General features: G+C 42.7%; 1 protein-coding gene across 5 annotated transcripts in view; it reads right to left on the bottom strand.

Moving 5' to 3' along the window:
• The window catches only part of CRB1 (crumbs cell polarity complex component 1), a 161,476-nt gene that overhangs the window by 8,479 nt on the left and 128,102 nt on the right, over positions 1-24,895 (bottom strand). For 2 of the 5 annotated variants that reach the window (XM_073356742.1, XM_073356743.1), the window contains exon 12: positions 21,231-21,381. The exons of the other annotated variants lie outside the window; for them this stretch is intronic. In XM_073356742.1, coding sequence (XP_073212843.1) covers positions 21,277-21,381 — 105 coding nt within the window. In that variant the 3' untranslated portion in view covers positions 21,231-21,276. The remainder of the gene's footprint in view (positions 1-21,230; positions 21,382-24,895) is intronic. 5 annotated transcript variants of the gene reach the window in all.

Here is a 24,895-nt window from a genome sequence, read left to right as displayed (position 1 = left end):
TCTTCTCACTGAATGGTATTCTCTGAACCTTTTCTTAAAAGAGTCTCAGAAGTAACTAATCATAATCATCACTGTCAACTCTCCAGTGAAGTACAGAACATAGGTTGAATGGTTTAAATGCATTGCATAATCTGAGTAATTTACTTTCTTGGAACTGTCAAAACTTAGTTGTCTAACAGCCATTTGGGCTGGGGATTTCACAAGTAAATGTCGGGACAGCTGGTCATAGCTATTGTGATCAATTGCTAAACTGGATTGTATTTTTCTAATTTACAGTCAAATAGTCTGGTTTTTCAAACAAGAAACATCTCATCTGTGACCTCCCGTTATAAAGCGAGCACACATGCAGATGGTTGAAATCTGTGGATTTAGCTGTGTATTGTAATCTAGCCTAGCAAGGTGAAGAATGAGCCTTGGAAGGTACTGAGAACATTCATTCTCACTGGAAGAAATTCTGGCCCTATTGAAGTCAATGGCAAAACTAATCTTTACTGCAGTGAGGCCAGGTTACACCTACTGATTTCAAGGGACGTTGAGGACTGAGCCCTATAGGAGTTTCATATTAACAGTGAGGCAGATGTCATCAGCTAAAACATTTACAAATGTTGGCCTCAGTCCTGCCATCTGATCTGCATAGTTAGGATTCCTTATGGGATTTTGCTCACGTGATTCAAACTGCAGGATCAGGGCCATCATCAGTGTTCCTAGAGCTCTTAACAATGGTGCAATGTGTAAACCAAAACACTCTCTCCAAAATTCCAGTATTTGGTTGAAGCAATAGTCAGTTCAACTAACATTTTATTTGCATTATTAGCCCTTGGAAATCCAGCTTTGCTGAACTCAGTAGCTGACTCTAATGAATGACTTTATAGGAAATGTAACAAAGGACAAATAGATCTAAAGTATATTTTCTGTAACTGCTTGCTATATTAATATCTTGTTTATGTTGTATTCATTGTACAATATTGGTTGGTTAATGGAGGTGGTCTGATGATGCAGCATTGCATTCGGTATATTTGGAGATTATTTGGGGTGGTCTGTTTAGACAGGAGGCAACCTAATAAGAGTGATCTTTTCTAGAGGGGTTCCAATCACTGTTCCCTCTAAACTGTGTGCGTGTGCGCGTGCACACAGATCCTAAACCCTGCGCACACGGCGAAACACTGCGTGCACAAAAATTTGCACAGAAGCACAAAAATTTGCACAGAAGAAATTTTTTGCGCACACGGCCTGTCAAAAATTAGAGGGATCACTGGTTCCAATGTGTTATCTATGCTGAGTGCTCAACATTCTGGTTCCCATCATGTACGTGCTTAATTTCAAGCATGTGTGTAGTCCCTTAAGTGCATGGTTAAATGTTTTAGTCAGTACCTCATAGGACTGAGTCTGAAATGCCTTTTCTCCTTCACCATCACTTCTCCATGTCTGGAGCAGAATGCCTCAATTGGCTGCTTCAGGAGAAAAGCCATGATTAAGGAGTGGCTTTTAGCATACAAACTGATACTGTTTTGCAACAACTGCCAATGCTAATTTTACAAATGTGCTCAAATTCTCTTCAGGACCATTCTGTTGGTGCTGCACAGATTGACTGTACAGCTTCAGTGTGTTGTTATACGATGCCTTTTAAAATTCTACTGACAGCCTCTGGTGTAAAACTTAACCATCTGCTGCAATTTAAAAACACAAGAGGGAAAATGCACCCCTCATGTAAACCCCCTGAACTAAATGAAATTAGGCTCAGGACAAATTTGGCCCACAGTTGCTAAATCTCAGACCAGGCAAACAATAAGACACCGTGTTTTAGTAAATGTGTCAGTCTCTGTGGATTGACATTTCCTCCCGTTTGGGTAAAGCTTCTAGTTATTACATATCATTATAACTTGGTTTATGGTGGCACAAATAGCACAGTACGTTCGGTGCTGGCCCCTAGTCACTAGTCTCTCTGTAGAAATAATTTACCTTGTGAATGAAGAATATTTGTTCTGACCAATTCCAATGAAAGATCTGTCCAATGCAGATCCTGCAGACAGCACTGCAATTCCAAGGCATGCTGTGCTCCAAAAGATGTGCGGACACTGTGTTTGTTACTAGCGAGTTCTGACGGAGGAACAAATGCCATTGGTCAATAAAAATAGAAGAATGCTATGGGAAACGTATGACCTCGCTGTGACTAATTTCTGTATGCAGCCAGCGTATGTGCATATGGTCACAGTGAGCACAAAAAAAACCCTACACAAAGGTAGGGCCCAATGCTGTGATATGCTGAGCATCTCCTGAGAAGCACTAGGGATTCTCATCTTCCATTGAAGCCAGTGGGAGCTGAAGGTGCTCATCATCTTTTGGGCAAGGGCTCACCTACTCGCATATGGGCATAATAGGCTTTAAGATTGGGATTTTCAAAGGGGCCCAAGGAAGAGAGACACCCAACTCCTGTGATTTTCAGTGTGAGTTGGGCATGTACCTCTCACAGGTCCCTTTGAAAGTCTCAGACAAAATAAACATCTTCTCTTTGCCATTTGACGTAAGTGTGAATATTCCATGTGGCTATTGTACATTGTATTTGCTATTTGCTCACCTCTAACTAGATGCCCCTGCCCCTTCTCCTCACAACAATGTTGGGCCGAGAAGAGTGACAAGATACATATGTGAAGCACAAGGTTTGCACTTAGCTTCAAGTGAGGCCTCCATTAATGGTCACAGAGAGATATTGACAGGGAGTGTTTCCATATCTCCCCCCACATCTCATTATAATCATTACTGATATGGCAGGTTTACACTGTCCACCATTTCACACTGCAGAGTGTTGAGATGTTTGAGGGCTTCCATTATCACAACACATTTTTATGTGGGTGGTGTATTCACACTCTTCCCCCCCCCCACAATATAACAAATGGCAGTACTTTGTAGAACAATGCAATTCTGAGATAATTCTCTAACCCTACTGGGTTTTAAGACTAGAAACTCCAAAATTTCCAGTACTTGAGCTAAAGGAGATGTCCCTTAAATGATATTAGTAGTAGATCCTTTATTGTCTCTGAAATTAGATCACTGGAGTTCAACACTAGACTAGTCACTGCAGGAGAACATCATCACATGCACAAAAGACCAAATTACACTATTTTGGCACTGGTCCATGTTGATGGCAGTGCTACCAGAGGTCACCAGCTCCCCCTAGAGTTGCCATCCCTCTCCATGGGCTTCTGCAGAGGGAGGTGAGGCCCTGGTCCTACTTCTCCCCACACTCTCTGGGGTAGAATGCATGACTGGTCCTGGTATAGATCTCACAAAGTGGGGGAGACTTCTTGAGCCTTTTTCCTCTGAGCATCTACCCAAGTGCTAGTCACAATCTGACCCAAAGCTGGTGCATTGCACTACGTTCCCTAGGATCAGAGTGTACCTGTTATACCTATCTCCATTGTATAATATCCTGATTTCTGAAATAATGATGATTAATAGTTTACAGTAACAGACTGTATTTTGTCCAAGTTTCTCAGTTCTTTGTAATTATTAAGCCTCACAACTCTGATGGGAAGATTTGTAAAATGGGGAAACTGAGGCACAGAATGACGGTAAGTGATTTGTCCCTGTAACATATAAGTCAGTAGCAGTCTGGAATGCCCATGAGTACTTCAACTCAGTGCAAATTTGCTAATCAAAAAAGTATAATAATGCAAACAATATCCGGAGAACCTGTTTCCCCGGTTGGTGCTGACCTTCTGCAAAACAGCCATGTGGTACTACCTAGCATTACCATGATGCTGTCAAGTGATGATTAAGAAAGTAGCTATGTGAATATTTTACACTGTCAGCCTACAAGGTATCAAGTCAATAGCTATTGTTTGTTGGTGCAGCATTTAGATTGCAGCCATCTAGTGCTTCCAACTGTAAATATTAATGGTAAAAGATAGACCTTTATTGGCTACATATTACTGGCCTCACCACATGACACCCCACTGTTATTTTCTGATATGTAGTTAATTATAGTTCTCGTTAACAAGTTTGTGTATATTTTTATCTTGTCAGCAGTTTCCTAATAGAAAGTCAATTAGTGCCCAGATGAGGGAGAACTAACAGCAGCAAATACTAGGTTTGAAGGAAATTTTGAAATAAATGCATATTTGAAAAGGATAAATAAAATACAATATAAAATATATATTCCTGGCCTTTCATATCCTGATTATCACCGGCTGGAACTCCAGCCTTTACACATAGTCCCTTTCTGGATTCAGAGATTTGATTTGCCTCTGGGTATGTTAGGATTTTGGTATACCTCTTTGTTGCTGACAGGAAGGTGTGTGATTTTCTGTCTGACATACAACCTGAACTCCGACCACATAGTCTCCTGTATTAAATACTGGGCATGGCTGATGATCACACATACCACCCATATAAAATGTTATTCTATCTTACCATTACAGACATTGCTGTTATGGTCTGGCGATTGAGTGTGCGTTGGATGAAGTTGGGGTACAGGTTGCTTTTTGCTATCACTTGGAGATAGAAGTGAATGCTTGATGGAGTATTCCCAGTATGTTGTAAACAGTGATGGGGGTGGCAAGAAATTTGGGAGACTTCTCCCTTAACTTCCTAGTTCCGTGCTCTAACCTCACCATCACCTAGAGATAACTGTTGTTGCCCGTTACGAATATTAGAATATATGTTACAATGCAAATGATATAAATTTACTCCTAGTTACTGGAAGGTAATAACAAAATGTTCAATAGTTTCCTTTGTGTGTTTCCAGGGTCCTTAGAGACGTATTGAAAATCATAGTAGTTAAAGATGTAAAAAACCTGCTAGGTAATTGAGTCTATTTCCATGTAAAAGCAGAAAATAGTCTGGTCCCTCAGTGGACATGTATCAAGTTTGAATGTGATCCTCATCTTAGCCAAATGGAGTGGAAGCTCCTCGGGGGAGGTGGGGAGGAGGGGGCAGAATAGGCTTTGTTTACTTCGTTCTGGGTCAGATCAAAAGGTATCTTTGCCTACTGAGGTGAACTGGCTCTGAGACACTTTTACATTTTATTTTTGCCTACCCACTTTCAGCTATCACTAATGTCCTCTGTAAAAAAGCAGTGTGGTATTTCTCCCCTCATAAATATCTCACAATCCCCAACAATCATGGTCTATCACCCCACACGACACTACCTACAAAGGAGGAACATTCCAATTCTCTTGTAAAATATATGTAAGAACAATAAGAGGAATAATTTGTCTTTTCCACTTCTTAGGTCTTGTCCTTTCTCATGTAAGCTGTCTGGGGCAGAGAATGTCTTTTCCAATATGTTTGTACAGCACCTAGTACAAGGGGGCCCAAACTGCTTGAGGTCTCTAGATGCTACCACAGTAATTATGAGAATAATGGACCCATATACATTTGTGGTGGAACAAACACCTTGTGTATTATTTTATCTTTGTCAATGCATCCTACACAACTGAGTGCTCAGGGGATTTTGCAGCGCTGCTGCTGTGGCAGCTGGACATCTGAAGCTTCTTGCTTGGGGAAAAAAGTAAAAGCTGAAGCTTCTATTTTGTTTGAATTTCAGGAATGTTGCAGTTATCTGCACATGGACACTACAGTGGGCAAGCTGGCTTCTGCAGTCCCAACTCAGACAAAATTTCCATTGAACTCAAGGGTCAGAGTTAGCTATTTTTAAGGCTAGGACAATCACTCCATCACAAACACTGACCAGCCAATCACTCTTCCTAATGTAAATTCTGTTTAGGAAAACTTACACGTCCTTCTTTTCCTCTCCAACTCAACACTCCAGTGGGCATATTGCCTGAGTAAAGAGTGCTGAATAGCACCCTCGGGGTCTTGTTTTGAGCTAAAATATTCAGAGACATTGAAATGATCTGTTCCCATCCATCTCATTATCTGTAATTGCCCCAAACCAATAAAGACCTGTTTCTTTTAAGTCAGAGTGTGTGTGCTTTTGATTTCTCTTTCAATAGAAGCAATGCAGGTGCCACTAGCCATCTACATAGACTTGAGATCTGTTTGAAGTCCCTTAATGTTTGTGTGCTAAGAAAGGGAATTAGCCCTGTACAGAAATAAACAAAAGACTTAGTACTGCTACTGTGCAATTTGAGATTAATATGGAATTAAATCAAAATGCTAAAACTTTCCCCAGATTTTGAATGCAAGTTTCACATACTGGTTTTTCTGAAGACCTTGAGGGGCATCCAAAGCATTTGGATAATCAGGGGTTTATATATAGGTGACTGAGTACGCTAGTGACAGACTGTGACAGGTGCCAATAAATTCCATATATTGTAATATATAGTGCCTAACTTAATAAATGCACATATCTATGCTTTATGCAAAGAGAGAAGTTAGAATTTAAAGCCTTAAAATACCACACAAATAAAATTAATTGTAATTTAAACTCTACTGAATCAAAATGTGAGTCAAATTCATTCTCAATTAGAATTCACTGGCATAAAGTCAGCTACTGTGATCAATGAAAATGGTTATTTTAAGAGATTAAAAGGTGCTGAAATTAGGCTGACTAGCATCAGTGAAACAGCTGTGAAAGATGCAGACATTTTAGATAATGCAGGTTTGGATTAGAGGGGTTTGGTTAAACAGCATTCACCTGAATTAAGTCTGAATAATGCCAAATACACTGGTTATCAAATACTCAATTATTTGCTTATACAATTAAAACAGAACACTTTTAAGATTCACTTTTTCAGTCCCCATCTTTTCCTTATGTGATAGGATTTACCTGATTTTGTGTAAAGATTACTGGTCATTTTTTGCCATGACACCATGTAAAACAAACAAACAAACTAACGTGTCTTTAAAATCAGTTTAAACCAGTTTGAGCCCACATTTTGTTTGCCTGAACTAGTCATTTCCAGAATTCAATATGTTTGGATTCTTTTTAAATTTAACTTTGATTTTCCTGGAGTTGTAATATTTGTTTTTAGGGTAATAACAGCAACACTGTAGTGTTTGTTACCCTTAAATTGCTTATACCTGTATGTTCTCAATCTTAACTCCACTTTAGCAGACCTTGTAATCTCAGAATATGCTATCGATTATGAACCACTCCTCCTCATGGTATCTTGGAGAAATGAGAGAGCAAAATTGTACTAATCTTTTCTGATTTGCTCAGCTGATCCCAGTTAGTTTGCAGCTGGACACCTGTTCTGACTTGCTCGCTAGGGGAAATGCTGAATGGCCTGATTAGCTTTAACCAGAGGTTGGATTCCTAAGCAGATTCATCTCCTTCCTAATACAAAGGTGAAAAAGAAAGTAGTGAGAGCTGGGAGACCAACAAATTATCTATGCAGACCCCAGCAGAAGGACATTTGAATGATCTGAAAGAGTTTGTTGCTATTATAAATATAGGGGGAAGTTTAAGAACAATAAATGACTTTGTATGAGTTATTTTGAAGTCTTTTTCCTTCTGTCAAATGTGCCTATAGTTCCACTCTTTTATTATCATCCTCTGTTACTGCTGTTCATATTTAAACCCCAGTTATGCAACATATAGCATATGAGTGGACTGCTGCACCTATGTGGAACCCCAATAAAGCCAATGTGCCTTCATGTTGGTGCAGTACTCCACCCACATATTTGGTGTTGCAAGATTGGTGCTTTAGCTTGTAGTTTGTGTTGGAAATAAGGATCATCTTGTTCTTATTTCCCTCACTGTGTGACTTCTGTTTTTATTTATTAGGAGTAGTACGTAAGGGAGAGACAGATCCTTAATAATATTGACATGAACTACTCCTTACTGGCACATCCTATAGAAAGATCTGGGAGGCAACTTTATATCTGAGCACTTTATATAATGTTTGGGTGGCAGTGTGAACAATTCAGTTTTGTCAATTCAGTTTTGAACAATTCACTTTTGTCTCTAGAAGAACCCCTCCAGTTGCCTTGCCAGGATTGGTTCTGGGTGAGGAGTAAACATGGGCATAGTCAGGAAGTTCAGATCCAAACCTTCTCCAAGTTCAGAGCTATGCAGTTTCAGGGCACCAGTTCAGGCCAATTACAGAGGCTCAAGCCACAAAAGCTTGCATCCAGATTTTAACTTTCCTAAAAGTTTGGGGGGTTGGATGTGAGGTTCCAGTTGAAACCCATCTCCAGCTAAGGGAAGCTGGTTTTAACACTGTAAGAATATAACCTATCACACAGTTACATGAATGGGGGGTACCATGGTTAAAATAGATCTGTGTCACCTTGGGCAAGTCACTTTATCTTTCTCTGCCTTAGTTCCCAATGAAGCAGAGTGCCAATTAGCTAAGGCATGAGGGAATGAGGAGAGTTGCCCCCCCCCCGCTGCACACTTTGTACTATGTGAGTACCACAGTCTCCAGGCCCAGAGCCTGGCTCTGCTCCCTGAAGTCCTCAGAGGCCAAAGCCTTGCAGGCAGCGTGGAGCCCCTGCTCCCCAACCCTGCCAGCCCAGCTCTTGGGACCCGCTTCTCCAACTCATAGACTCATAGATATTAAGGTCAGAAGGGACCATTATGACCATCTAGTCTGACCTCCTGCACAATGCAGGCCACAGAATCTCACTCACCCACTCCTGCAATAAACCTCTCACCTATGTCTGAGCTATTGAAGTCCTCAGATCATGGTTTAAAGACTTCAGGGTGCAGAGAATCCTCCAGCAAGTGACCCATGCCCCATGCTACAGAAGAAGGTGGAAAACCCCCAGGGCCTCTTCCAATCAGCCCTGGAGGAAAATTCCTTCCCAACCCCAAATAGGGCAATCAGCTGAACCCTGAGCATGTGGGCAAGATTCACCAGCCAGATACCCAGGAAAGAATTCTCTGTAGTAACTCAGATCCCACCCCCTCTAACATCCCATCACAGGCCAGTGGACCTATTTACCATGAATAGTTAAAGGTCAATTAATTGCCAAAATCATGTTATCCCATCCTACCATCTCCTCCAGAAACTGATCGAGTTTAATCTCGAAGCCAGATACGTCGTTTGCCCCCAGTGCCCCAACTGTAGCTCTGCTCCAACCACATCCACGGCCACGCCCCACTGCTGACTGGCCCCAGGCATGCAGTCTAATGGATGTGTCTGCATCTGTAATTTTCACTCCATGCATCTGAAGAAGTGAGGCTTTTACCCACGAAAGCTTATGCTCAAATAATTTTGTTAGTCTTTAAGGAGCCACCGGACTCCTTGTTGCTTTTGTGGATACAGACTAACACGGCTACCCCATGATACTTATTTCCCACTCTGTGGACTATAGTGCATGACTGGTCCCAGCTCCTCCAGTGCCAAATTGCAGCACCCCTAGCCCAGTGGTGGGCTGAGAGCCATCTTCTGCTTCAGAGTCTCAGCTTTTCCTAGGAAAAGGACAGTGAGCTCTCACCCTTGGAAGCTGTGAAGGGGACTGGCTGATTATGGATTTTTACATTTTATCCTTCAGAAAAATCCAGGAGCTTCTGAACCACCGCTGAAAGTTGCCCCCTTCACACCACTGAAATGTGAAATGGTGCCCTTGTGATGGAGGATGGCATAATATTATTTCCATACCTCTCAGTGGTGGTTTGAGCATATGCTCAAAATGATTGTGGGGTGCTCAGATACTAACGCTGTGGGCACCATATATGTACCTAGATAGATGGACATTAGCCAAAGATGGACAAATGATGCACTAACTGAATCAAAATGGAAGATTATCTTGCTAGAGAAACCCCCCCACACATATGCCTGAATCAAAATTATATTTGGTAGCTACTCTGAAGAGGTTTTGGTTAACATTATCCAATTATCAAATTGGTATGAAACAACAGGCCAACTGCAAGGGGAATGTTTGAGGAAGAATGTTTCCCAAATGGTGATTTTAATCCAGAACCTCTCTGTTAAATATGAAGTATATTTATAGGAACATTGTCAGTCAATACCAAGTATATACAATTTATCTTTATAACAGAGGGGCCTCATTGTTCCTGAGTGGCATAGTCAAGTTAAAACTATTTATGGATAATGAGGCCGTCCTTATTGATACATTCCCCATGTTCAGTATTGTTCTGACATGTTTGATTTATACAACTCCATTATATTTCTGATTTTCCACTCTTATGGCTCCGACGCCCCTCAGTATTATTGGGTACATCTTTGCTTCTGTCATCCTGCCTGGGTGCTACAGGGATCACCACAGATGCTTTCTTTTTGGCAGCTTCAATGAATGTCATATGATATTCTGGCTGTTTCAAGGATCTCCTCTGGGAATTACCTCTCTTCTGGATTCTTCAGATATCTCCTCAGGGGTTGCTAAGGCTGTCTGGGAATATCATACACAGGAGGCCAAACCCTCAAGCTAATATAGCGTGTATAACTCCCAACTGTGTAAACGGCTATGAAATGGGCCAGTTTAGCCAAGTGAATTTCCCAATGTGAGAAAAGTATTATGCTTTTTGATACACAAAAGGCAAAAACATATACTTTCAAACTGAATTACTTTTATTTTCAATTAAGGGAAAGAACAAATCAAAAAGAGAACAAAAATAAAATGTTTCCAAGAGAGAGCACTGTGTGAGTCTCCCCTGTAACATGTTGCACCAGCCTACCTCACACAATGACAACTGCCCTTGATGATAGATTCCTTAGAAATGTAGCAGTGCAGACCTTGAGAAAGTGAAGACATAACAGTTATATAGCCATGCTAAGGAGATCTTCAGCTCCATCCAGCTCCACGGCTGACAGCTCTAGCTCATAGCAGTCAGTTTGCTGTATTTTCCTCAGGCCATGCAATCTAGTCAGTCTCTCCCTGAATGACAGTTAATCAATTGGGAAGGAAACTTCCTGTCACAAGGCCATCAGGACAGCCACTGCTAATGTCATGTCATCTACAAAGGCTTCACTGGCCTCTTTGGTAGTTGTGGCTGGACAGAACAAGGGACTTTGCCTCTCAGGAGGGGGTATGGATAGGGCAGCTGTGTAAATGCTACAAGGTCAGCTCAGACCGGGGATTTCTTTCCCTTTAGGTTATGCCCCGTTTCTTCTTCAAGTAGATACAGCCATGTAGTCCATGCAGGTGTGCATGCACCCAGAGCCCTGGAGCCGGAGAACTTTGCCTAGCAGTACGCATAGGGGTGTCACTCACATCTCGTGGCCTTAGCACCTCCCCTAGCTGTGTAAGGGTGCCGCCCTGACCCCTATTAGTTCCTTCTCACTGACTGTGGCTGGAGTCAAAGCTCTGAGTGGCATTCTTTCACCTCACACTTTCTGTCTCAGTTACCGAGATTTTTTTCTTGTATATAGTTGTAATAGTGTCTTAGGTTTAGTTTAGTGTTAGTTAGATTTAGTTAGTGTAATTGGCTGCCCTATGTGATGCCCTCATCAGGGTTCAAGCATTGTCTGTCACATAGGGGGGCTATCCCCGATAGTGATTCCCCACACGAGGTGCTTGATGTGCCTCGGCGAGGAACACATCAAGGAGGGGTGCTCTATCTGTAAGTCATTTACAAAGAGGACTCAGGTGGCAAGGGACTTAGGGTTGAACCAGCACCATTTGGAGCAGGCCATGAGGCCTACTTTGGCCCCGAGGGCCGCATCTGATCAACGGTTGACTGTGGATCCAGCTAGTGAGGCACCTCCATGTTTGCATTCCCCCGTTGGAGAAGAAGACATTCACCTTCCTAGGGTACACCGAGGAAGAGGTCCCACAAATCCAACCTGGACCATTCCAGGGCTCAAGCAGACTCTATGTCCTCTTCCAAGAGTACTGCTGACTGGCACCATGCATCTCCCAGCATGCAGGAGGGAGCTGGTCCATCTAACTGCTCCCCGGTACCATGCTGAACTCACTGAGAGCCTGTACTGTCACCTCTGGTTCTGGCCATGAGGTATCCACTGAGTCCAGTGCTGACAGTATTGGCACCAGTGCCAACTGTCTCCATGCCAGCCACATATCAAGCGGCATCAGATTGGCTTTGTCTTCAAGTCCTGGACTCTCCATTGGTGCAGGAGTCCTCCAGTCCATAGCTTCTTCCTCCTCATCCTCCACTGTGCCCTTGGCACCTTCAGGCCATGTGTCAGAGCCGGCCGGGGGCGGGAAGCACCTCACAGGCTGCAGACAGTGGAGTTGAGGCTGGTGCTGGGCCCAGCACCGAAGGACTTCTCAATACAGGTGCACCCCTTGGGACAGTCACTGCTTTGGTGGCAGACACCATAGTTCAGCTCAATACCACCATTTGCCTTGGTGCAGACACCTCTTCTGGTGTTGGGTGGGAGTGTCTCTCACCCAGCACCACTGGTGCCAACTCTCCACTCCCATTTCAGAACCAAAATAAGTGGCTGGGTTTCAAGAGCTCAGCTTCCATTTAGGCACTCAAGTGAAGGGGCCAGATTTTCAAAAGTGCTCAAGATCCAATAGCTACAAAAGCTGGCCTCTGACCTTAAACTGCCATTTATTAAAGGATCATCTAACAATGACTTAATTTGAGAGAGAGGGAGAGTGCAAAACCATTTGCCTTTTAAAAAATGGCAGTAAACAGGGTAGCTTAAAGACAGAATTACCTTTGGCCATAGTCCTGCAGTGAGCTCCATGCAGACCCTTGTGCCACAGTCAGTCCCATTAGCTTCACTGGGGGTCCATCCATACAGAGCTCATTGCAGGATCAGATCCTTAATTTTCAATAAATGAGACAGACATCCCACCTGATGAGACTGCAGCCATCATGACCTAGCTGCAAGTGAATTAAGTTTTCCATTATAAATGCATTCTCCTTACCCCATATCCTATTTTCTTGTTCTTTTCATTAACATTCTGGTGAAAACTTGGACTACAAGCTTTCAGCTTGAAGGTGAAGTTGCTGGTTTTTGTTTGTTTGCTTTTGAATTAAGCCATTTGTGATTTATGGGATTGGTACAGATTTAGGATCTAGTTTTAGACAGCGTTTTGCCCAATTCTCCAGCAAATAAAAAAAATCTGAATTTTTAAAAGTGAAAAATGCAGATGATTAATGCTGCTGTAGAGGGAGCACTGTGTTTTTTTTAATTTCCATAATTGTACAAATGAACATTTTTGAAAATTAACAACAGATCATAGATACTATGGAACATAGATATCAGAAGCTATTTAGAGCAACAAAAATCCCCCATTCATTTAACTGATTTTAAAAAGCAATGTTAATGCAAGCTTATGATGGTGATGATGTGGTGCTCATGTAATAGCAGTATACGGAGACTGTAAGAAAATACAATATTGGTGCAGATTTAGAAAGTCAGTGTAAGTCGTAAGAGATTTGGGAAAATTATATTTGAATCCATGATCGTATGATGAAAGAAAAGGCAAAATAATGTTGGTGCTTTTATGCACAAATTATTAGAGTGAGTATTGTAAAAATAATACGTGATATTTATATATATAAATTAATTGTCTTTCTAAAGCAACCCCCACCAAAGGGGCTCAGTCTGCAAATGGTAATAACAATAGATAAAAGAGAAAACAATATTAAACCCTGATGAACTATAAGAGAAAAGGATATAAAATTTAACATATAAACAATGCAAGGCTGCATTACATGAATGTGTTATAAGGTGAGAAATTATTAAAATAAATGCCTGTGTGATGTAAACGTGAGTCTCTAACGAAAACATTTGAAGGTGAGGAAAGGGAAAACAATGCCACTGCAATGTAAGGGATGTTGTACAGACCAAATGTGTTAGTCTGAATACTAACTCTGTTATGTGAATGCTGTACTTGAACTGATTCCTATATTACAGTGTGTTATGCTATCATATGTCATCTTGACTCCGTTTTCTGCTTATATTTACCATTCACATTAAATATTCAACTGCTTCTCACTGATGCATGCAGTAATGCTGGCCTTTTGGAGAGCTTTCCTGTCTTTTACTGCTATGACACATTAGCTAACTTTACTGTCTTTACAACGTAATGTTTATGCACATTAAGATACAGCACATATTAAATATTACATTTCTTGCAATATCCTTTTTACAACTGTGGTTAAATCAAGAGAATACTATGCAACTAATAAAAAATAACAAAGGACATTAAAGGGCTGTTCTGCTTTGAAGAGTGACTATAAAAATGGCATTGTGATATTTCCAATGACTTCCAGAGCAGAACCACTCAGTTTACAAATCTTAAGATGTGTTTTTTCTTACTCCACACTCAGTCTAGAACAGGAACAAAGCTGGGTTCTTTCTGTCACATGCATCAGCAACAATAAAGATTCTGCAGTGATAATGAGTTAGCAATTATGTTGATGGTGCAAAATCAAGCCCCTCCTCCTCTTCCCCCTGCCCCCAAAAGTGGTGACGTCTCTTCAGGGCTAACAAAAGTAGTAAACACTTATTTCAGTCAGAGTCATTGTTCGTTATTTCACTAACAGCCAGATTGTAATAACTTTACACATGTTTGATAGTACCTTATTCTGATATCAGTAGGACTTAACATTGTGACAACGTTCCTGCTCTACCTTGGTGGGTCTTGTGCTTATTGGCGGACTTGCTTGCCTTGGAGCTTCACGGCAGCCCTCAGCTTGGCCGTTTTTCTGAACCCACAGTCCAGGTCGACGACTCCTGTGTCTGACCAGGAGATGGGAGGATTTGGGGGAACCCGGGCCTGCCCTCTACTCTGGGTTCCAGCCCAGGGCCCTGTGGAATGCAGCTGTCTAGAGTGCCTCCCGGAACAGCTGTGCGACAGCTACAACTCCCTGGGCTACTTCCCCATGGCCTCCTCCCCCTCCTTTATCCTCACCATAGGACCTTCCTCCTAGTGTCTGATAATGCTTGTACACCTCAGTCCTCCAACAGTCTGCGGTCTCACTCTCAGCTCCTAGTGCCTCTTGCTCCCAGCTCCTCACACTCACACCAAAAACTGAAGTGAGTTCCTTTTTAAAACCCAGGTGCCCTGATTAGCCTACCTTAATTGATTCTAGCAGCTTCTTGATTGGCTGCAGATGTTCTAATCAGGCTGTTTTAATTGTCTCCAGAAGGTTCCTGATTGTTCTGGAACCTTCTCTGTTACCTTACCAGGGAAAAGGGACCTACTTAGCCGGGGGCTAATATATCTGCCTTCTATTATTCTCCTATAGCCATCTGGCCCGACCCTGTCACAACATAGAATAAGATACTACACAGTGTGAGGAAGGGATATCACAGTCTAGGCTTAAATGCTCACAGAAAGATGAATCCAATTTTACATAGTTACTTTTGTAAGCCATAACCACTTGTTAAACATGAAAGGGCCAGTTCTATATTCCTTGGGTATCCAAAATTCCACTGACCACAATGACAGTTTTGGACATTCAAATGATAACATTTTTAGCATCCCAGATCCCATAGTGTTAACTTTCTGTCAAAGCAGGGATCCTGCTCCCACAAGGCCTGACAGTACAGGAAAGAATTCTAAGAAAACAATTCTATTTTTAAAAGATTTCACCTTTAAATGTTAGTCTTTCCCTCCAGAATGCCATAGCAGGACAGAAGATAAAAGCCACAGATGCAACTATTCTTACTGTGCTGCTAAGACTGCTCTCCCTTCCTCACCAGTATGCATCTTGCAGGCCCACTCCTCCATCATGAGGCCAGCCCCATTCTCAGATTTCCATCTGTGGCTGTGATACCCAAGAGGCCAGGACCAGCCTACTGGCTTTTCAATAACAGCCTGCTAGAGGATGTGGGATTTGAGTTGTCCTTCCAGAAGTTCTGGCTAGCCTGGAGGAGGCAGAGATGACCTTTCACTCAGTGCAGAGGTAGTGGAACAAGGGGAAGGTAAGTGCCTGGCTCTTCTGCCGCAACTACACCCCAGGGGCCAGCTGGAGTATGTGCGTGGTGACAGAGTAGCTGGAGGGGGAGGTTTTGGAGCTGAAGAGGCACATGATTGCTAATATTGGGAATCCATATTTCTGCGGTGAGTGTGAGGAGAAGTGGGATGAGCTCCAGGCCCTCAATGACCAATGTTTTTGCGCATTAAGGTATAGCATATACCTTTGTTCAATCTCACATTCAGCTCCTTCAGGAGATGGATTACAGTTCCTACTTCTATGTCCTGAAGAAAAGAGGGCTGAGCCCTGCCTCTTGGCAGAGGACAGCATCCCCTCATGGATCTGGTGGGGATGCAGCTGCCACCCTCCTCTCCCCAGATCCGGGGGACACCAATGCCTGCAGGGTGGTGTGGGATGAACTTCCTTCCATCAGTGTGGGTGACCAGGACCAGTTAGAGCAACTCTCGCTCTGGCCGAAGTCTTGGAAGCCCTTCATCTGATGTCCACCAACAATTCTCTGGGCATCGATCGGCTGACTGTGGAGTTTTATTGTGCATTTTGGGATGTACTCGGGTCACACTTTTCCACCATTTGGGCCAAGTCCTTGGGGAATGAGGTGCTCCCCCTGTTGTGCTGGCATGCTGTGCTACCTAAAAAGGGGGACCTCTGCAAACTCAAGAACTGGCACGCAGTTTTGCTCCTCAGCACAGACTACAAGATAACAGTGAAAGCCATCTTGCTGTGGCTGGGGCCTGTGCTGGCGGACATGATCTACCCTGACCAGGCCTACATTGGCCTGGGCTGGACCATCTTTGATAATCTCTATTTGGTCTGGAACTTATTTCAGCACTGGGGTGGGCAATAATTTTTGCAGGGGGTTGCTCCATGAATTTTGGTAAGTCATCACGTGCCGCACATTTCTCCTATATTAATGGAGGGAGTGCGGGGTTTGGGAGGGAGTTTGGGTGCAGGAGGGAGCTCCGGGCTGGTGCAGAATGTCGGGATGGAGGAGAAGGTGAGGGGTGTGGGCTCAGGGAGGGAGTTTGGTGCAGGAGGGGGCTCTGGGCTGGGGCAGGGGATTGGGATGTAGGAGGGGATGCAGGGTCTGGGAGGGAGTTTGGGTGTGGGAGGGGATTCTGACCTGGAGAAGGGGGTTGGCATGCGGGAGGGGGTGTGAGGTGCAGGCTCTGGTTGGGAGGTGCTTACCATAGGCGGCTCCCGGCAAGCTGCCTGCATGCCGTGGCCCCATGCCGCTCCTGGAAGCTGCTGGCATGTCTCTGCGCACCCCTTAGGGGGAGGGGGGCAGCAGGTCTCTGTGTGCTGCCTGCAAGCACTGCCCCCGCAGCTCCCATTGGCCAGAAACTGGCCAATGGGAGCTGTGAGGACAGCGCTAGCGGTAGCATGCGGAGCCGCTTCCCCCCTGCCGGGGCACGCAGAGATGTTCCAGTAACAGCTGGCTGCTTCCAGAAGTGGTGTGGGGCCACGGCAGGCAGGCAGCCTGCCTGAGCACCCCACTGTGCTGTGGGACTTTTAGCGGCCCAGACTTGGAGATCGTGAGGGGGCAGAGGAGGCCGGACAGAAATGTTAGGCCAGATCTGGCCCACGGGCCGTATTTTGCCCATCCCTGCTCTAGCATGTAGGGATGGGCTGTCACTTGCCCTCCTGTCCCTGGACCAGGAGAAGGCATTTGACAGGGTGAATAATAGGTATCTTATTGGCTACTCTGCAGGCATTTGGCTTTGGGCTCCACTTTGGGGGGATTGGGGTTTTTTATGCCTCTGCAGAGTGCCTGATCAAGCTCATCTGGGCTCTGACTATGGCCTGGTTCATATTCACAGTCAGGTCCACTTCAGGCCCTTCAGAGACTTATTTACCGTTTAGGTAATCTGGCATGGAATGTGCTCGTGTATGCCTTCCACCACCACCTCCAAGGACTCTGATACAGCTGGCATCTCTTTTATCTTCACCTGACAAGTCTCCCACAAGACCTGTCTGAGCTGCTGATCTTTTTCCAGGACATCCTCAGGATCTGGAAGCTGGTTTCAGTGCCCAGATCCATAGCAACCACCAAGCAGGAGGACCTCCTCATACGACCCATACTACATACTCCTCATCTCCGTTTGCAGGTGGTGGAGTCCCCCTTGATGCGCCAGATGTTGGTCCTGGCTGGTACCAGCAGACTTGGAAGGACTGGGGGGACCCTGTGGCGCTCAGCCAGCACAGGGGGCTGTCCACCCCATGTATCCCCTGGCATGTGCTCTAGAAGGTGAGGGCTGCCCTTTTCTGCACACAGCCTGGCCTATGAACACCCCATCCGTAGGCCCCCCCAAAGTTGTTTTCATAGATCTTGTTTTCATAGAATATCAGGGTTGGAAGGGACCTCAGAGGTCATCTAGTCCAACCCCCTGCTCAAAGCAGGACCAATCCCCAATTTTTGCCCCAGATCCCTAAATGGCCCCCTCAAGGATTGAACTCACAACCCTGGGTTTAGCAGGCCAATGCTCAAACCACTGAGCTATCCCTCCCCCCACTTGGAACCTTCTCCTCCTGGGGCTGGCCGAGGTGGCCATCCATTGTTCCAGGAGGAGGAGCCTGAACAAGGTGGAGGGAATGCTCTGTGGGGCTTGTTTTCAGTCCCTTGCCCAATCAATCCTCCAGGCAGAATTCCTCTGATATGAAATTACTCAATGTAGTTAAGTTCAAAGCAGACTGCAAAGAGTTAAAAAAGTATCTCACAAAACTGGGGGACTGGGCAACAAAATGGCAGATTAAATTCAATGATGATAAATGCAAATAATGCATATTGGAAAACATAATCCCAACTATACCTACAAAATGATGACATCTAAATGAGCTGTTACAAGACAGAAATCTTGGAGTCATCATGGATAGTTCTCTGAAAACATATGCTCAGTGTGCTGCAGCATTCAAAAAAGCTAACAGAAAGTTAGGAACCATTAGAAAAGGAATAGATCATAAGACAGTAAATATCATAATGCCTCTATATAAATTCATAGTACGCCCACACCTTGAGTACTGTGTGCAGTTCTGGTCACCCCATCTAAAAAAGATATATTAGAAATGGAAAAGGTGCAGAGAATGGAACAGCTTCCATATGAGGAGAGAGTAAACAGATGAACTCTTCAGCCTGGCAAATAGATAACTAAGGGTGGGATATGATATAATGGTGTGGAGAAACTGAATAAGGAAGTGTTATTTATCTCCTCACACAAGAACCAGGGGTTACCCAGTGAAATTAATAGGCAGCAGGTTTAAAACAAACAAAAGGAAATACTCCTTCATACAATACACAGTCAACCTGTGGAACTTGTTGCCAGGGGATGCTGTAAAGGCCAAAACTGGATTAAAAAAGAACTAGATAAATTCATGAGGACAGGCCCATCAATTACTATTAGCCAAGATGGTCAGGGATGCAACCCCATGCTCTTGGTGTCCGTAAGCCTCTGACTGCCAGAGACTGGGACTGGATGACAGGGAATGGATCACTTGATGATTGTCCTGTTCTGTTCATTTCCGCTTGAAGCATCTGGCATTGGCCACTGTCGGAAGACAGGATACTGGGCTAGACGGACTATTGGCCTGAACCAGTATGGCCATTTTTATGTTCAGTGTCCATTGATTCCCTAGATGTCTTTGAGGAGCAGTGGGTGCTGCTGTGGGTTCTCTGCTTGGTTTACCCCTCTGGATCCCTGATTTTCAACCTTTGACTTTACTCCTGTTCCTTTGTTGTCTCAAGTATTCAATTGTAGCTTGGGCAAAGTGGTTCCTCCCCATTAACTGAGGGGCTGGGCCTTTAGTTGGGGGTGGGCCTACATCTGCCTATTTCCAAAACTACAAATAGTACCAGTAGGCAGGCCCCCAACTTGATACTTTTAACTGCAGGTTCTTCAGCAACATCATTTCCTGTGTGAAATCCAGGGCTGCAGTCCAAAAATGGAAGACTCACCAGCAACCTTCTGAAATCAAAAACACTTAGGACCAGCTTTTCCGTGTTCCTGAGCTCCTGTCGACTTCAAGTGAAATTGTGGTTGCTTCACACATCTGAAAATCAAGCCCCTTGTGCTTTTAACTTTCAGTGCACTGAACAAGCATGAATTTATCTACAACATCCTCTGAAATAGGCAGGTGAATATTATTATCCCAGTATTGCCAGCCCCATGCATTCAAAAATCATGAGTTAGGCCATTTGACCATCATGAGATTGGCTTTAAAATCATGACATTTAAAAATATAATCAATTTGGAGCTCTTTTTATTTGCTTTCTGGTTTTTCAACCTTTAGGGGGTCATGTTTTTCAAGTTTTTCTTCGTACCCAGGAGGGCTAGAAACTTGTGAAAGTGGAGATTCTTGTGTTGGAGTTGGGACTTTAGCAACACTAAGGTTCTGAAGATTAAATTGCAAGTGCTGGCATCGCTGGTGTTTTCATTTTACAGATGAGGGAACAGATAGAGCAGTTACGCAACTTCTGCGTGTGCACAGCAGGAGCCAGTGTAAGAGCCAGGAACAGAACTCACATAAGTTCTTGGCTTCTGTTTCCATTCCCAGTCTAGTCTATTTAGGTTTATGTGTTCAAATCGTTGGACCAAAGCAAACTCCCAGAGAACAAAATCCTTAGGGCCAAATCCCTCTGAGAATTATCAGGCTATCTGGAGATGCAAAGACATCTTTTAAGGTTTGGGAAGTTTTCTTTGCCACCCTAAGGGTTAGAAGCTTTTCTTTTTCAGTGGTAGCTGACAAGCTGCAGAATCTTACTGGGGCCACCAGATGAGGTGCTGGCTCAGTCTGAAACCATGTGTGACTGTCTGGGCCCATATGTATCAAAGCATTGCATTAAAACTCTTAAAAAAGAAAATACATTGTATCTCCTTCTGCATTAACAACATGCTATACAGGAACCAGACAGAAAGGTGGGCTGGGAGGGAGGGTTGACAGGTGAGCGGGGAGAAAAGTGAACATTGAGAAGATGATAGAGTTGTTACTTTCCTGATGTCCATGCTTTTTAGTCAATATGATAATTACTCATGAATAACTGCATAAGTATGAAAATGCAAATAGCTGGTGATTACATTATTCATGAGACATCACGCATTAATTATTGTAAATAAGTATCATTAGATACATTCATATTACTAACACTTGCAGTTAATGAATATGTTAACTAATCACTGAGGGGCAGATTCCATCACAGTCCCAAGCTTCCACCCTATGGAAGCCAGAGTTTTTGTTGAATCTGGACTCAATATTGAACGTATCATACATGCTTATTAGTGTATTTTAATGAAATTTAATGTGACGTGTAACCATGCAGCATGTGGCATTTGTCCATTTGCTCAGGAGGGTGAAGTGGTACCAGCTGGAAGAGGTTATGAAAGTAGCAATGGTGTGAGTGAGGGAGGAGGGGAACTCTAGCCATCATAACGCAGAACTTAAACTCTGTGTCCTGAATCCAGCCACCACTTCTACATTACTTGTACATGTACAATCAGGGTACCTTTTGTGCGTGAATACTGTGCCAAAGGTGCAATCCATGTTGTTGTTCAAGAAAACTTTCCAAAGTACAAACAAAACTGCAAGCTAATTAGGGCAGGGGCCATATTTTCCTTTGTGTGGATGTATTCAGTAGAAGTAGTAATAGGCTTAATCTGCAACAAGGGAGATTTAAGTTAGACATTAGGAAAAATGTTCTATCAGGATAGTTAAGCTCTGGAATAGTCTTCTAAAAGAGGTTGTGGAATCCCAGTCTTTCGAGGTTTTTTAAGATCAGGTTGAACAAACACCTGTCAGGTTGGTCCTGTCTTAGTGTCTTAGTGCTGGGGGCTCGAATAGATGAGCTCTCGCGGTTCTTTCTAGTCCTACATTTCTATGATTACATAGCACAATGTGCTCTCAGCCTTAATGGGGCCTTTGGGCACTATGGCAATATAAATGGAAATGACCAGCCAAACCCCACCTTATGCTAAGTTCCTGGAGGTGTATTTCAGATAATATTTTATTGAATACCATGCTGCCAATGCAACTAGCACTACGTTGGGGCTATACTGATTCCATCATGTTGATGGTTTTGTAACATGTTCTTGATGTAGGAATCTTAAATAATTTTTCACTGCAAATACGGAGTCCTCCTCCCATCCCCATTACCACCAGTAATGGTTCCTTCTCCCTACTTGACAGAAATCTTACTTTCCCTTTGAATCCTAGGGTCTATTTGTATCCCATTACCCACTGTCTTCTGTGAGCGTTAAAGACCCTAGTAATTATTTGGACTAGTTTGTGTTATCTGGCATACACTATGTCAGTTATTGTTCCCTCATTGTGTGCTACTCCTTTAAAACCCATGGCATACTTTGTTTATAGCTGTTACACTAAAACATAGCAAACTTCCAGCATCAGAAACTTGGGGAAGAGCAAGGTTCAGGTTTAAATAGGGAAGGGCCAAGTGAATGCTTTTGCTGATGACATTTGGTGATATCAAAATAGCAGGCATCCAATATATTCTGGAATAAGAAATAAAGGATGCTTGTCCTGGGGTGCAGGATAATGCTCCTCTGACTAAATGGCATCAGTCTGAAGAGATGTTTAAGTGGCCGCATATGTTAAAAGGGTATCATTACAGTGCAGAAGAGCTATGGTTTATATATTTGTGTAACACACGAGTGAAGTGTAAACATTCAGAAATCATGGTACACTTAAAGCAAATGAAAGCAGTTCTCAGCAGAAAAATGAAAAGTATACATAAAGAGACAAAGGCAGAAGGTTTATTTTGTGTATAACGATGGGAAAGCTATGTACACACACAACGTAGTTGAGAATACAGAAGTACAAAGAGGAAGGAGCAGCAGTTCTGAATCAGGAAATGTTTCATGATGACAAGGCATTAGAGGAAGGAAAGAAGTCATTTACAATCCCAATGGATATAGTGGCATTAGTGATATGTAAACAGGGGGAGAGAACCGGGGATTGCTGCACTGCTATTTAATATATTTGAAATGTGTAACTTTTTATGTAACATGTAATACATATATAATATATATGGTATAATGTATATATCTATGCGTTTGAACATTTCTAGAATTGAGGAAATAGTGTGTTTGAAATCTGTATACATGCATATATTCTTTGGTTTTCATTTCTTGTTTGGTGCATTATAAATACAGTATGCTAGGAACACTAATATAAGATGTATCTCTTTCCCCAGCTTTCCTTTTCACTAAGAGCAAACTGAAATCAATTGTCTGAGACAGCTTTGTGGCATGATGTTCAGCAGACTTTGCTATGCAACAAAGCACTTAATCAGGTGCTTAACTCCCATTAATTTCAATGGGATTTAAGCAAGAGCTGCTTGGAAAACCAAAATTTTTCCTGTGCAAAATTTTGAACAAAAAATCTTGGTTAGAAATTTTTCAGTTGAAAAATTTCAGATTTCCTGCTGGAAGTTTCAAATTAAATGATTTTGTTTCAGATTAACATCTTGAAACAGTATGATAATGTTCATTTTGACTTGAAATGTCATTTTGTTTTCATGTTTTGGTTTCAATAAAACCAAAACAACAGTTTAAATCAAAATAAAATAAAAATTGCCATTTTGAACTGACATTTCAACATAAAATGCTTTGTTTTTCTTTTTCAGTTTCAAGATGCCAAAAGAAATTTACATTTTAAGTCAAAATGAAATGAACTAGTTTTGTTTACTTTTGGAATGTTGAAACCAAAACATCGAAGTGTTGATTCAAATGAAAATTTTCATTTTGACATTTCCTGTAGGCAAATCAAAATGGTGGTCCTATTTGTCATTTTGTTGTGAAAAGTGTTAGTTTCAGTTAAACCAGACTTTTCAGTGGGAAAACTTTCCATATAATTTTTTTAATCAGCTCTAATTTAAGCATGTGCTTAAAGTTAGGTATGTGCCAAAGTATTTTGCCAAATTGGGGCCTATGTTGTATAAGTGTAATACCATTACTTGAATATTTGCTTGCCTCCATAGTCTAAACTGGCTAAGAGGCATATTATCCAAATAATTCTAAAATAATCCAATAGGATATATAATAAAACACGTAGTGTTTGTTTTTATATTGCTACAATAATTTCATCCGCAATATGAAACATATTTTGTTATATTCTATTCACAGAAGTGTGGTTATGTATAAATCACAAGAGAGGAATAAAACATTTTTACAGGAGATCAACAGCAAAATTACCTCAGGCATTTCTCTAGTAAAAGAAAGATGATAAAGAGATTATCTTGGTGTAATACAGTTATTATACAGCAATGTATTACACTTAAGTTTTCAGACCAGGGCAGCTCCTTGAGACATTAACATGCTACATGTAACAGAGACAAATAACAGCATTTTGCACACACATACAATAATGAACAGAATCTGAGAAAGAGAGTCAGGTGTCAGTTTTGGGATGTGATGCATGTGACACTTAGGCCACGCCTACACAGGGATAAAAAACCCTGGCTAGCCAAGATCAGCTGACTTGGACTCTCAGGCCTCATGCTCTGGGGCTGACAAATCGCTGTGTAGACTCTTGGGCTCAGGCTAGAGCCTGAGCTCTGGGACTCTGTGAGGGTGAAGAGTCCCACAGCTCAGGCATTAGCCCGAGCCCGAACATCTACACAGCAATTTTTAGCCCCCGAGCCCAAGCCTTGTGAGCCCAATTCAGCTCACAAGGGCCAGCTGCAGCGCCAAGGGTCTTTTATCCCTATGTAGATATACCCCCTAGGGGCTTAGGGATTGAAGCAGAAGCCAAGCTGCTGTCTCTCTCAAACTGTAGAGCCTCAGCATACTTAATAAAGATCTCTTTCCCATAACTGCCTTCATCCCATAACTCTGCCACATCACTTAATAATAATGAGACACAGACCTGTAAACACTTATTCTTGTGAATACTGAAGTCAAGAGGACTAGTAAAATGTGTATTTGTAGGTCTGAACACTGTACTAATATAACATGAGTAATAATACTCAAATGAACAACTGCACAATTCATTAATGTACTTGTCCTGTAAAACTCTGCCCAGAAAGAACAAAGTACGAGATGAACATATTGTCCCAGCTTCAGCCAGGCACTAAAGGAGGTGACTAAATTTAAGCAAGTGATTAAATCCCATTGACTTCAACTTATTCGTGTGCTCAAAGCCAAGTACGTGTCT

Source organism: Lepidochelys kempii, chromosome 8, assembly GCF_965140285.1.
Source record: "Lepidochelys kempii isolate rLepKem1 chromosome 8, rLepKem1.hap1, whole genome shotgun sequence".
NCBI lineage: Eukaryota > Metazoa > Chordata > Testudines > Cheloniidae > Lepidochelys > Lepidochelys kempii.
This window is presented reverse-complemented; position numbering and strand designations above follow the sequence as displayed.